Source organism: Sceloporus occidentalis, unplaced genomic scaffold, assembly GCF_023333645.1.
Source record: "Sceloporus occidentalis isolate IW3139 unplaced genomic scaffold, rSceOcc1.0.p SCAF_33, whole genome shotgun sequence".
In the NCBI taxonomy this organism is placed as follows: Eukaryota; Metazoa; Chordata; class Lepidosauria; order Squamata; family Phrynosomatidae; genus Sceloporus; species Sceloporus occidentalis.
The window spans coordinates 4,326,657-4,342,395 of record NW_028317013.1 but is presented as its reverse complement, the minus strand read 5'-3'; the positions used below and the strand labels follow the sequence as shown (position 1 = coordinate 4,342,395).

At 37.3% G+C, this 15,739-nt stretch overlaps 1 protein-coding gene across 1 annotated transcript in view; it reads right to left on the bottom strand.

Annotated features, from left to right (window-relative positions):
* The window catches only part of LOC149298352 (protein Wnt-2b-A), a 37,588-nt gene extending 22,062 nt beyond the window's left edge, over nucleotides 1-15,526 (bottom strand). The window contains exon 1 of the mRNA XM_089487443.1: nucleotides 15,465-15,526. Within this exon, the coding sequence (XP_089343569.1) occupies nucleotides 15,465-15,526 (62 nt within the window). The remainder of the gene's footprint in view (nucleotides 1-15,464) is intronic.
* Between the last annotated feature and the right edge of the window lie 213 nt (nucleotides 15,527-15,739).

Sequence of the window (15,739 nt, the reverse complement as noted above, 5' to 3'; positions counted from 1 at the left end):
TGGAAGGATACAATGCGTCATAGTGTGCACAGATTTTCGTATCCATTCTAGCCACGTAGCCTGCAAACTTCTAGTTCTTTTGCACAACCTATCACATCACGGAAAGGGATTTTGTACAACGCAACCAAATTCAGTCTTATTTCAACAAGAATGTCACAAGGCTGTCACATACTATAAGTGACAAGACTTCCAGAGAAGAATATGGAAGGGAACCAAAACAATGACTCATCGCTTAAAGTCTGAAACAATTTTCTAAGATTTTATATAACTTCTGCGTTGAGTATCAATTGATGCTGCAACTAATTCAGTTCACTGAAACCAGGTAAGACTGGTCCATATGGTAGTGATTTTGTGATGTAAGCATCTTGAGTAAATAATGTTAATGTTCTTCTTCAAAAGTAAAAGGATAATAGATTTAGCAGAATTTAGTAGATGTTATATTAAGTCTACATTTCCTAATTGAAACAGTGTGGTGCAGCAGAAAAAAGGCTGTTTGAAAAGCATCTTTCTTTTACATCTCTATTTACTTAGACCTTGCACAAAGATGGTACCATCAAGAGGACAATCCTTAACATATGTAAAAAAGTGCCAGAGCATTTCCAGCAGGAGAAGCAAAGATCAAGATAGCTGCTGAACACCTGTTGATGTCCATCAGTGTTTGGTGTCACTGTGATAGATTATTAAATGTTGTATCACTATATTAATATTTTCTACCGCTCAAGATCAAAGTCTGGAAAATAAATCACAAAATTATTGTGATATAAGAGTAAAATAGTGATACTGTGAGTTGCTGGTTCATTGAATGACATTACATTCTCTGATGTAAGGGACCTGGTTAGTGGTATGCTTGTAAAGTTGTTTGTAGAGCCTAGTGTCAGATGCAGTAATAACAAAAACACAAAAAAAGAATAGGGCCGCAGGGGCTGGCGGTCATTACCATCAAAATATGAGATCTATGCATAGCGTTCGGACATGTGATGGAAACGGGGCAAACAGATGTTAGGATTTCAAGGACTTCTAGATCTTCAGAAATTGAGGGAAACTCAATTTCATTGTCCATGGCAACACACAATTTCACCATTAAAGACGCCTGTTGAACGCACAGCTTAGTATCTCTCAATGACAGGATAGATGAAGATTACCTTTTTATTTATGATGAGGACAAGACTAGAGTCTAGTACACTTAAACATTGGCAGTAGCTTGAAAGTACAATTAAGGGGCACTGACAGATACCTTGACGTTATATAAAAACGGTGATGATATTTCTTTGTATTGGGAAAGTACACAGACATTTTGGTTATTGGTCAAAAGTAAACATCTTGGTGATAATTGACTCCTTGAATGTACTTTCCACATGACGAGTGCATTTGTGGTAAGATTCTTGAGGAATCCTCCTATACATTCTAGTAGGAGAACTTTAACCTGAGAAAAGAGATCAGTTTTGATGCCAGTCAGATGCCAACATCGATCATGTTGGCAGTGAAAATATCTTTGTTTCACTGGCTGTGATCAGAGATAAAAACATTTCAAACAACGGCATTGCCATTCATTTGAAACAGTTCTTGAGAAAAATATATATTCCAGCACAAAAATCACAACATCATGAAAATCTGTAGATAAAGACGCCAGCCAAGATTCTGAGTAAATACAGAACTGATGTCTTTTTAATGTTTGGTATGACAGATAATTTTTATCCCTGCATCTTAAAGTCACCCAAGTGTAAAAATGTAATAATAAAATAATTGTTGTTTCTGCAAATCCTGCCGTGAAGAAGCACAACACGCAACTTGCGTTACGATGACCTTGGCAAAAACAGTAATGACACTGACATGATGAACTCCATCTGCCGGCTGTTTTTACTTCCCTTCTGCCGTGAAATAAATATTATTTATTCCGAGCCAGCTCTGCTGTAAGACACTTTCCAGCAAGATATTTACATTTCTCCCCATCTCCCAAGTTCTTATAAAGTCATTTTAAAAGACTCTGTGACAAAAAAAAAACATTGAAATTCTAATTTTACACCTAGTTATGGAGCTTGTCTGGATATGTGCCTGTAGAGTTCACACAAGGGATCCTACAGCTGAATGATCCTTAGCATGGCCTTCTTGACATTAAGAATGGTTCTCGCCAGGTACCCCGTAACACTGCAGTTGTTAGCTGTCCCCAGATTGGACTGCGAGTTACTTTCAAACGACCACAAGTGGCTTGTCCATTAATGTCCAAAAGGGGTTTATGCCACATGTGGGGAGTTTTTCATTGAGAGGCGATTTCTACTGCTAGATGGGCAGGTTAATATTGTAAAATCCCAACTGCAACGCATTGCTTAGGGAATAAAACCTATACTCTTACCTGCGAATTGTGCTTCATTATCCTTGCTGCATTCCAATATCTACTTCTAGAACTTTTGTTTTAAATTGCAATGAAGGACCTTAACAGAATATTAAGAGTGAGTGTTTCTCACATCCTTGCTCTAGAGCTCTAATTTTACCGCCTAACATTCATGTAGCAGTGAAAAGTGGAGCAGTAATCAACATATCTTACTTATTGTAAATTAAACATACTTCGAAGAGGCTCTATACACCACACCAGAAAACTTTCCTATTCATGTGAGCACCCCCCCCCATAACTTGAATGCAATCCAAAGTTGCCCTAGATGTCTAATGGAAATTGGCAGCAAATTGGTCCTACACTTGGACCTCTCTTCCTGGTTTCTCTGTAGGTCATTACTACACAGAGAGATGGAATCAAGATATGACACCAGAGGGGAAAAAAACTCCTGCTTTATCATTAAATCATTCATGTTTCTTACCTGACATATTGACATAGTATTTTACTCAGAACTTCACAATGGGAAAGAAACCTGTGAAAATAGTGAGTAGGCTAATCCATGTAAGATTCCTTAGCTATCTCTACCTTTTAGTTGCAGAACTATGATATACTGTAATGTGATAATTGTGTACAGCACTCGACCAATCATGGTCAGAACCCCTGAGATCACTTGTCTGCCCCTTTAAAGTCGCTAGGTGCGGATAATTACTGCAGCTAGGGGAGAGGAGATTGTAAAGATCTAATTGGATATCTGACTGATCCAGCATGCAGGAAATGACATCACATCCACTTCCCACATGCTGGAACACTCTGTTCATGGCATGGAGGAAGGGAGACATACCACTTCTGCAAGTAAGTAGTTGTGTTCAGAGGCACAGGCAGGATGTTTGGGGACAAAGATGTACAGGCTGGCTGTTTGGTGGTAAACATGTCACAGACAAGCTGCTTGTGGACAAAGATAAAAGATGGCACAGGCAAGATGATTGGGGCAAAGATGACACAGACAAGTTATTTGGGGACAAAGATGGCACAAACAAGCTGTTTGATGGATAAGATGGCACTGATAAGCTATTTGTGGCAAAACTGGCACTGTGGGACATATTGCTTGGTGCAATTTTTGCACCAGGGCCCAATGATTTCTATTTATGCCCCTGGTTGTGTATTTCCTGGGTCCTGGCTCATACACTTTAATAGCTGCTCAGAGAAGGTCAAGAAAACATGTAATAAGATCATACAAATACACAGAATTAAATAACATGTGGAAATGAATTATTTAAAGTGTATTTGCTATAAGAGTAAAATTATTCAGCTAAACCACAATAGGGGAAGTGTAGATCATAGAGACATAGAAAGAATTATGCACCAAATGAGGAAATGTATGAGAGACAATCATGTGAGCCAAAATAGACAATGTAATATATAGAGTAGAGGGCACAAAAGGGCATGACTTGTTATGCAAAAAAAATTTAAAATGTTTTCCCGGGAGCAAAATGAACCATTTGGTTGACCAAAATAAAAAAAAGCATTAGAGGGGAATCACAGAAATCATAGAAATGTCTGCTGGTGAAGGTGACAAAAATATTCTACAATATGTCAGGTGTCCAAGGGTTGTTTAGAGAGTCACAAGGTGGCCATGTGTGATCTGCTATGGAAGTCTGTGATGTTGATCTCCCCACCAGCCTATAATCCCCACTGCCCACAAAAGCCAGACAGTGAGCAAGAAATCAGGACATCCCATGAAAACCAAGAGACGTATGCATTCGACTGACTAGTTGGCAAGAAATCTTTTCTGTGGATAACAAGACAATTTGAGGCTTTGAAAACCGCATACTGTAGTTCTTTGATGTGACATGGTCATACCTGGGAACTCTCCGGGTTTGACCCGGAGATTGCCGGGTGAAGCACCGCTTCTCCGGTTCTCTGGGTCAAGACCCGAATCCTCCAAATAACTATTGCCCAAAAGCATGAGATGCACCAGGAAGGGTGAGCTATATTTAGTTGGGCGGACTATTTAATTGTCACCATTACAGTGTCATTACCATAGAATCTTTGTGATATGGTATTGAAGGCTTACATATGAAGTTATCCACTTGCACGACTGCTTGTGTTACCAGTTCTCAGGATGAGTGTTGGCTGAAATATTTGAAGGAAAAGGACAATTCACTATTAAAGGTAAATTGCCAGGGCTGGCTTTACAACCATGGGGAGACATGGTGGGCTTGCTCAAGTACCAACTGCTTTTGCACACCCAGCCATGCTATTGACAACAACAGGAGCTCTAAGTATGGTAAAGCAGATCAATGTCTGGGTTATCACTGCACACTATCCATCCTTGCCTGATTATGAAGCAGCAACCTAAGTGTACCATGGTCATTTTGATCCTAAGATCAGTGAAGACACACTAGAACAGCAAAAACAGTATAGGCAATCTCCTAATCAACTCTTGAACTATAGTTTGCTTTACAATATGTGTCTGTGAATGCCAAAAGGGACACGTGCTTTCATACATCAGAAGAAAGAACATGCTACTCCAAAGTTCCTTCTTCACTTAGGCATGTTGTTTTATGGAATGAATCAAAAGCCTTAGGAGAACTGTATTATATATATATATATATATATATATATATATATATATATATATCACACTCACCTTGTCCTAGAAACCACTGGAGTCCTGTAATGTTCCCAGTTTAATTAAATATTTCATTTTACTTGTTTATCTTTGCAAATGGACACAGGTCTTTATTAAAGCAAATATTCTGAAATGTCTGTGTTTTTCTTGTAATGTCAAGTTTGTTATTTTAGCAGTCAGGGAGAATAAGGATTATGTGATATTATCCTGGTGGGATTAGAATAATTCATTTCTCTTGTCTGTTATTGCTCAAACCACATTACAATTTGCAAATAAATCTAAATGTACTTTTGGATATTTTCAGTTATGATTTTGTGTATGAACATAGATTGTTGGTTTTTTTTTTTTACGTTTTCAGTACCAAGACACTGCGGAGCTTCATAACTTTCAAATTTATGATAAATAAACATGTATTTTTCTTTATGTACCAATGGACAGCAAAATAATCTTCAATTATTAAAGCAGATATAATTTTTCTCCTAGTTAAGCTTATGTACTGTATTAATAAACCCTCCTTATACACCAATCAACCTTAACTTTATGACCAGTACCAGGAGAAGTGAATAACACTGATAATCTTGCTATCATGGCACCTGTCAGTGGGTGGCATACAGTGTTCCCTCTAAGCTGTGCGCTTGTGCGTGCGCACGCACATAGCTTTTTTAGAGAGCGCACACGTCCAAAAATTGTGCGCACAAAATTTTTTCCCCAAAAAAGAAAAAAATAATAATTTTTTTTAAACTTTATGCAGTGCGGATATTGTGCGCACCAAAATTTTTGCTCTGTGAAAATTTTTGCACAAGAGAAATTTTCTGCGCACGCCAACTAAGATAAATTAGATGGAACATTGGTGGCATATATTATGCAGCAAGTTAACATTCTGTCCTCATAGCTGATGTGAAAAATGGGAAGGGTAAGGATCTCAGCAACTTGCTTCCTAGCCCTTACGAAAAAATTACTGCAGTTTTTCTGAAGTAATACTGCAGTTTTTTGGACATGAAAAAACTGCAATACTGCACTTTTACTGCAGTATTACTGCACATTTACTGCAGTTGTACTGCATTTGTACTTCACTGTACTGCACTTTTACTGCAGTTGTTTTTGTACGGAAGTACAAATGCAATAAAGCTGCAGTACATTGAAGTACAAATGTAGGTTTGCAATATAAAAAAAAGTGCAGTAAATGTGCAGTAATACTGCAGTACAGTGAAGTACAAATGCAGTAAAACTGCAGTAAATGTGCAGTAATACTGCAGAAAAAGTGCAGTATTGCAGTTTTTTCATGTCCAAAAAACTGCAGTATTACTTCAGAAAAACTGCAGTAATTTTTTCGTAAGGGCTTGGTCCAAAGAAGGAAAAGCGGTGAACTGGCAACAGGGTTATGGGCTGCCTAGGCTCATTGAAGCATGTGGGGGGGGTGAAGACTGGCCAGTGTTTTAAAATCCAACAAAAAATCTACTGCAGCTCTAATTACTGAAAACGTTAATGCTGTTTCTGATAGAAAGGTGTCAGAACACACAGTGCATCACAGTTAGTTGCGTATAGGGCTGCATAGCCGCAGACCAGTCAGGATGCCCATGCTAACCCCTGCCTACTGCTGAAAGCGCCTACAATGGGCACGTGAGCATTACAACTGGACCATGGAGCAAAGGAAGAAGGTGGGCTAGTCTGATGAATCATTTATTCTTTTACATCACGTGGATGGCTGGGTACGTGTACGTCACTTAAGTGGCGAACACATTGCACCAGGTTGCACTATGGGAAGAAGGCAGTGTGACGCTGGGAAACCTTGGGTCCTGCCATTTATGTTGATGTTACTTTGATACGAACTACCTACCTAAGCATTGTTGCAGACCATGTGCACCCTTTCATGGACACAGTATTCCCTGATGGCATTGGCCTATTTCAGCAGGATAATGCACCCTGTCACAAAGCAAAAATGGCTCAGGAATTTTTTGACGAACAGAAGAACAAGTTCAAGGTGTTGACTTGGCCTCCAAATTCCCCAGATCTCAATCCAATCGAACATCTGTGGGATGTGCTGGAAAAACAAGGCTGACCCATAGAGGCCAAACCTCGCAACCTATCGGACTTTAAGGATCTGCTGCTAACGTCTTGGTGCCAGAAACCACAGGACACCTTCGGAGATCTAGTGGAGTCCATGCTTTGACGGATCAGGGCTGTTTCAGTGGCAAAAGGGGGACCTACACAATATGTATGACTGATCGGCGTATGTGTCCCATGGGGCAAAGGAAACGTATTAAAGACCCACTAAACGCACACCAGATGATAACATTCGAAAATCTTTGTAGAACTTTATTATTAGAACACTGAAATCATGTGAACACGCCAGTAGTAGTAGACCATGATCTGGAAGACCCCACAATTGGCAGGGTAACACTTGATGTCAAACTTTAATAGTTCTGTAACATAACTAATGATTAGTTGTTGCTTGATGAGGCAAAAAACTGAAGAATCAACTAACTGAATTGAAGCTAAAACAGAAAAGGGAGAGCCAATATTTTAGTGGATAAAGCGATTTAGAAAGGGAAGGAATGTATTAGGGTTGGGCAAAAAATGGGTCCTGGCACGTAAAGCCCAGTGGTCCAAAGATCATCAGCATGCAGCTACCCGCTGGATAAATAAAGTCATGCAAAACTTTTAGATCAGCTTAGATGTAGAAGTGTAGTTTGTGGTCACGTGTATCCAGATGGATGCCACATGCAACTACAAATACTGGGTAGTTTGGGTAGCTCATTTACAAGCGTTTTGGCTGTGCAGGCCTTAGACATATACAGTTAAAATGCAATGCTGGCTGTGTGGATGGGTGCTCCAGGAGGCCTGGTTAACGAAGCGGATACCAGGGAGAAGTGAGCAAAGAAAGAAGATAGAAGAACAAGAAGCAGCAAGAGAAGAATCAGATCTGCGGAAAAGGATATGGGGTCAACCGAGAAGGTAAGGAGACATTGCATCATGGATATTCTTGCGTGCATCAGGGGGCAGCTGAAACAACTGAATTTCTGGGAGACGCCTGGAATTACCAGGAAATTTGTGTCTTCTGAGAGAATCAGAAACATATCCAAAGAACAATAGCAAGGAATACTATGGTTAACAGCCAATATATCTTACTAGCCTTAAAATGAGCTTTGGTCATGGGGTGAAAAAAAATGTCAGCAGTTTTGCGTAAGACAAACTTTGCATCGAGAACAAACTTGAAAAGTTCATGAATAGATTCCCCAAGCAAATATCATGGGAATTTGATAGATTTAACAGCTAATGGTGATATTTATTGATATAGCTAGATCAGTGCTGCCACAAAATTGTGGAACCATCATCTACAATTTTTGTAGCCACTGTGTATAATAGTATACTTAAATGGACAATTCCATGACAGCCGCGGTAAAGAAGAATACGTGCTAAAAGTACTCTATGAGTAGCTTGCAGCTGCCCCCATCCTCTGTGGTTTGCTGAATCTTGCTTTTGATTAGCTGCTTCCAGCAGCTAATCATTGGCAGGAAAGTGCTTCCATTGAAATTAAGCTTTCAGTTAATGAACTCAGGGTTAGGAACAAATCCATGGAGATGTGTTCCTGCCAGAAAAATAGCTGGGAATAGGGAAAAGGGCAATACATATGGAGGGATTCTGCAAACTCCCCCCATACATGTGGGACAACAAAAATGTAAATGGACCATGCATCTATCATTTGCATTAAAGTGCATATGATGACTGGAGTGCTCCTTAAACATGAATGGTTATCTGATAAAGCACCACTGATGATCTGTAACCTTAGACAAAGCAAATGTTGACACTCTCTAGTAGATCGTATTAAGTTTTCTTTAAAAAAAAATCATACCCCTCAAAAAAGAAGAGAAATTCTTTAAGAACTTTTCCGCAAGAAAAATGTTTAAAAAATATACACAGAACACATTAACAGTTTACACTGTTGTCCTTTTAAAGTCAAAAGAGCAAATTTAGTGTCTTGTAGAATCTTCTACAATGATTCAGTACTGAATGGATTAAGTGATGGAATTCAAATAGAGAAACTGCTCAAAATATCATTAGATAATGACTCATTGGCAGGAATTTATCAAGCAAACAAGCCTTCCAGTTCTTGTATACATCCTCATTCTTCATATACTTTAGTTTCCTTTTTTTTTGCTTTGTACGTCAGTTTAGATTTTTCTTCATAACCTTGCTGGCCTCCCACGCTCAACTTCTTATCCTTATGTCTATAGTGATGTCTCCCTAGACCCTTTGACCTGGAGAAAAGTCCCTTAAGGGTCAATTACAACTAGTATTAAAGTAAATGGTGGGGATAGATAAAAAGGGCCATTATCATCATAAAAAAAGAAAAATAAGTTGTAAAATAGGGTTCTTTATCTGTCCTCTTGAAATTACAGCTTTAAGGGAGTAACTTCTAATGAATCTTCTGATGAGTTGGTACCTTTACAGGTTTTATCCTACAGCATCAGACCCACAGCTCTGTCTAAATAATCTGGATGGTTTCTAATGAAACAGGTTTGACTGTAAATATGCAGAAGATCTGAGGCTTTTTTACTTCTAAAACAATACCCAATGCCAGACAAAATGTGGGAAACATGCTGTAGGTTTGAGTTTATCACGGGACATGATGATATCTACATTACACATTTTTCAAATATTAATCAGTGTTTCAATTATAAAACATTGATACAGAGGTATGGTCTATGATCTAACCATCAGGTACATGGTGATATCCATCTAAACATACACATTTTCCAATGACAGGAGTATACTTTAATTACAATGACAGATTAACATAAAACACATACTAATGTAGTTATTTGATATATTCTATATGCATACCACTCTCAGCTTGGTGTACCGCCAATGTTTCTACTCTTCGCTTAGGACTTCTACTTCTTGCGTCTTAGTGTGTCTTGTTCTACCTTTCTCTATCACGCAGTACATTTTTACCTTCCTAACCCCGTTCCACCTCCCTCTACCAATCTCATGTCTCTAGTTTTGTATTCGTTTCATGTTTCCCCCCATACGTTTAACATTCCATGTGCAGAATCCATTACTCTCAAAGCTTTTGTCTTTCCCCCAAGTATTCCACAATCCCCTCTAAGCTGCCTGCCTTATTTAGCATGGGCGAAGACTGTATTCTAGGATGTCTTGAAGAAGGAAGCATGTTATGCTGCCAAAAGCATATAGTTCCTTGCTACAGGTTCCTCATGCAGTACCTATTTCTTAGACTGCTTAGAATGAGGATGTGTTGTTACTTTAAGGATCCCTCTATCAGCGAAGGGGTTGTATACCACTATTACAGTCACATTTGATTTCCTGGTAACACAGCATCAGTGCTGATTTCGGCATGTGAACAACAAGAAGGAAACAAAACTAATGAATCCGAGAGTGTCAATCCAATGCTTGTAAGCGTTTAATTATATCCACATGGAGCAAAACATATCACAGCAGAACAAAAACAATAGCTTGACGCGTTTCGCAATTACGTTATGACGTTAGTTATAAGCTGATCACCACATTGTGAGACATTGATCTCGGCATACTCTCTACATTAGTATTGCTGCCAGTCATGATCTATGATTAATACTTTTCAGGCGAAACTGAGATTGAATAAAGATTGGATCTTTTACATCACCGGACTTCAGTAATCACTTTTCTGCATTGGACGAGTGTGCTTAATCTTTCTGCTCGCAATTGAAGATTTTCTACAGTTGTTGTAAACTACTAATCTCACATTCTAGTGTAATATTTTGTGGTATGGACTATGTTAGAATTTTTTGGCATAACCATGTTTGGCACACAGGTTTGCATGTCAATTCTACACTTTTAATACATAGTTTTGCCCTGCAAGGCTGAGTGCCCAGGGCGCCGATGAACCCACCTTCATGACTGCTCAGGCTGTCGATATAATGATGTCACGTGGGGCTCTCTGTTGTACATATGTGATCACAAGCTAAACTTCAACATGTAGGCTGATGTAAAGGTGAGAGTGTGACCTCCTGTATCCAGCAGGGGGCACAATGCCTGTGATCTATGAGCCTCTGGCCTTAAAGTGCCAGAATGGTAATTTCCCTTGCTCAGTATGAAGCATCAAACAAAGATTGCACCTGTCAAATCCACTCTATTCAGAATTAGTTTTATTAGATCATTTGAAAGCAAATTAGCCATATAATATTTATTTTACAGATTTGATGCTGTTACACAGCAATATGACTGTGATGTCACTGCTCTCCTATGCACACTGAGGGCAAGCCCCCTGAAAAGAAAAATGATGTCCTCCGAATGTTACTTCTGCAAATCAATTACCAAAAGGGAAAAAAAACCACAGCAACAGTTGTCAAATCAAAAAATGGATTTCTATTCACTGACAGGAGGCAACTGACATAGCAATAAGGAAAAAATAATGCATGATTTTTTTTAACTTTACTTACAAGTGCCTATGACCATGAGTAATCGATTCCTTGTGGAACCACAGGCCATATTAAGGACACTACGGTATTCGGAAATTCTTTGCAATGTTCCATACATTCATAGTTGGAGCCAGAAGTTCTGATCCTTTGAATTATCTTCACAAACGTTTTCACTCTCCCATGTTTGTGTATCCTAACACGACGATCATATTATGCATTCTCACTGTGCCTTTACAACTGAATCTGCCTATGAAAAGCTGAGATATTTGAAAATTCTGACCGGTTAGCGTGCTTGGATTTTTAGGGTACCTTCTTTGGTCTACAACATAGTCACGTTTAGCTCGACCTTTCCACAAAGGATCCTTCTTTTGTATCTCACAGCCCAACTTATGCATGGAATGGTACATCCCCTGGCATATAATAGTTGTGATAAATACTGCAATTATCAATTTAAAAAAAAAATTACTTAAAGGGGAGATATAACAAGGTTATTCCAGATTGAGGCACCTAGTGATACACTCTTATATTACTCACAGCGTCAGGCCGTCTACCTGGTAAAAGCATTGGACTAGCCACTGGACTGGAGATACTGTGAATGGGAAACACACATGGCAGCAGCCCACATGCTTTATCCTATGTGTCTGATGGCTTGTCCAGGCCTTCTGATCCCAGTTCTTAAAACTAAATACAGCATATGTTTTAAGTATTAATAGAAAAATGATTAATTCACACTGTTAATTTTCTGCTTTGCCAGCTCGGTGATGCATTACATTTCACACTGCTGCATCACCCTTACATTATTTGTGATAATAGCTTTTTTAGAGAAACCGAGCAGCTGTAAACTCTTCGATGTGGCGTCATGGGGAATGAAGGGGAATTCTCATGATGTGCCCTGGCTATGCTTTTGGTAGACAGTTAACATTACATGAAAATAATAATTAATAATAGTAATAATGATAGATTCTCATACGGTTTTATCTCAGATTGTCTCTATTGTAGGGAAATGCACAAACCAATATAGGAGTTGTTTATGTTCTAAGTTTATCTTTTTTTTTAGATAAGTTATGTTACAAGGAAGACTATGAAGCAACTGCCACGTAGCCTCTACATTTTAATTATAATTTGTATTTATTTAATAGCTGCCAATCACATTAATCATGCATTTTATAATAAGGTACCATTGATGAAATAGATAATGCTGCATGTGAAATGGAATTTTCATAATTATTTTTACCCTTTAAATTTCTTTCCACTTGAAACTATATAAAAGCAAGAATAAGGTAAAGGGAGTTGAGATCAGGACAAGGAAGTAATTCATTATTTAGGTTTTGATCCACATGCCACTGAACGTAGCTCTGTTGAGCTAAAACAGTCGCTAACTTTTAAACCTACTATACCTAAAATAACTGCACAGAAAAAAAACCCCCATAAGCTTCAGTCATTTTAATAATTATTTAAAAAGATATGAACGGATATGTATGTGACATAGGCAGATGAAACTGCACCCAAATATGTTAATTAGGGCATCATTTAATTATTTATGTTTAATATGGAAAAATGGTGTTTTAACAAAAAAAGCTCCCAGTAATCACAGAACACCTCAACACGACAACGCTACTTAGTTTTAGTACAAAAAAAGGCACTTTTTAGATGGACAATATCTTCATTTTGTACTTAATTTGTTTTAATTATAAACGAAATAATAATACAGGAATGTAGTACATGATGCAGTACTGAATATTAAACATATTTTCGTAATTAGGTTACTAAATATTAATGAATATCTGAAATTACGATGAGCTATAGTACCACTCTGGGCTATCCAGTACTGGTTAATATAGGCTTTGGTTCACTATAGGTTAGCAATCTCAAGCAGTATTCTATTAGTTTTAGTAGTATATTGTGAAAATATAAGTGAAAATACATTTATACCAGTGTTCTTAACCCCTTAAGGACAATGGGCAGTCCCAAAACCCATTGAAAACAATGCATTTTGAGCCCGTACATGTACAGGCTTTGTCATTAAGGGGTTAAGTAGATAAGTTTCTATTGGTAAGTGGCTCTGTAGAAGAGATGTTTAAAATATCCCTGTGACTTTTTTTTTCATTGGTATATATTTTTTATTTCTATAGTGGCAATATATATATATATATATATATATATCTATATATCTCTAAAGAACAACTTATCCAGTTAATGCAAGCATTTGGTGTTATACACATAACTATATCTAGTATGAGGTTTGCATCCATCCAGATTCTGGAGTATTGCTAATCTCATCAATCTGAACCAGCCGACAAATGACTGAGAATAATGGTTGTATTTCACGATTTCAATTTTTACCCAACTCTGCTCATTCTTCATTAATCAGTTTGCTTATGTTTTCTGTATATTGATCAGTGAACTGTCTGTCTAGGAATCTATTTCTCCTGTTCACACCATCTAATACAAACATCACTACAAACCAAATATTCATATACAACAATAGCGCAAATATGTCCGACACAAACCAGTACACTAGATTAAATACTATTTATGTGTGCCTACAATTCAGAAAGTGTCTTAAATGTGCATTTTTTGATGTGACAAGCTATACTTGTACAAACCTAACTCAAGATGACTCGAATAATTAACTGGTTCTGTCCTATGGCATATTCTGACCAAATATCTCAAGTTTGTTTATTGAAACACATATCTGTGGTTTAACCCTTTCTGTGCTAACAGATGTATATCTTTCACTGCCAGAAGAGTAAAATCACATGGTTATAATTGTGGTATTATAAATAACATAGAAATATAAAGAAATTGGTAGTCAATATATATATATTGTGTGTTTATGGTAGCTCATGACTGGTACATATAGCTATCAATGTTCATTCTTCTAAAACATCAAAGCAAAAAAAACAAAACTTTTTACAAAACAGCTTAAAGATATTAGGCAAAAATATATACAGTCAAGGGCTCAGATTTTTTATAGATTCACTTGGTCGCATACATGATCCTTTAAACACAGCTCTAGAGCATGATATTAAATGTCATCATAGTATGTGTGGACTGGGAATTCTATACTAGTAAATGTGCAGAATGGGTATAATAATAAAAAAAATGAACTTAAGAAGATACCGCTTTGCTAATAAAATTTTTTATATCTATAATAAGATATAGTGGAGTTTTCTTGCCCTGTACTTGTCTAGGTTACATTTGGCCAGTCCTGAGGACCTAATGTCATCTGATTTTTTTTTCTCCATCGTGAAGCCAAATGATGAACGTTTCCTGATTTTTGTCAAGAAATATCAACTTGCCTTTTGTTTTTCCAATCTGGCTAATAAAAGAAATCAATATTATCCATATCATCGATTTCTCCATATTTCTATATATTTGCTGCAAGCTAATTAATTTTATCTGTATGATTAAAATCTCTTAAATTAATAGGGGTAATGTTACTAGTTCTTGTATTCCACCTTACCTCTGCCAGAGTTGCCCATGAGAATCAGCTATGTGTAGAATGCAGTATGAATATTTTAATGTCTGGACTCTAGGAATTTGCTTAAGCCCTGAAGGGTCAATCTTATTGTGCAGCTTTTATCTAGCCTGCAGATCACTGAACTTAATATACAAATGACTATATATCAGCTTAACTCCTTTAAATACCTTATTACAAGTCATACATTGCTAAAAAAAATTCCAGTTTCAACAAACAACTGCTTTTCTGAACAACTAAACTCAACAATTGCTATTAACATAATAAACAATTGCTTCATGGCAACATGTCAATATGCCATGTGGTATGTGCTCTCAATACATTAATTTAACTGTATAAATTGTAAAATAAATAAATAACAAAATTAAAAAGTACTTAATATTAAAATATTTAATTTGGTTCCACTTAATTAACAAAATAGTTTTACTCGTAAATCAACTGTACTGGGATAGGATGTTGGATATCAGATACAAAGTATCCCATAATCAAAGTAAAATAATTTAAAATAATTATCTGAACATTTTTCATATTATATTTGGAAAAATAGCATTTATATGGTTTTTACAGATCCTAAGGCACAGAAAGAATTGGTTTTGTACTCACCACCAAGAAGAGTCAACTCTTGGAGTCAGAATAAGCAATATTAAAATATATGCGAAGTACATCCTTGAATTTGTCTGGCTGCTGTCTTGGGAAGTCACTGTCCTGTGACAATGTCTTAATCCCTGGGAAGAGGATGGTTGAGAAGGAATCCTTAAATTATCCCCAGTCTGGGAGAAACTCATCCTAGAATTTTCAGGAATTCTTTCCCAAAAGAGGACTAAATCCACATGCAGGTAAGGATGATCTTTCAGCTTCAGTGGCTCTTGTATGAACCC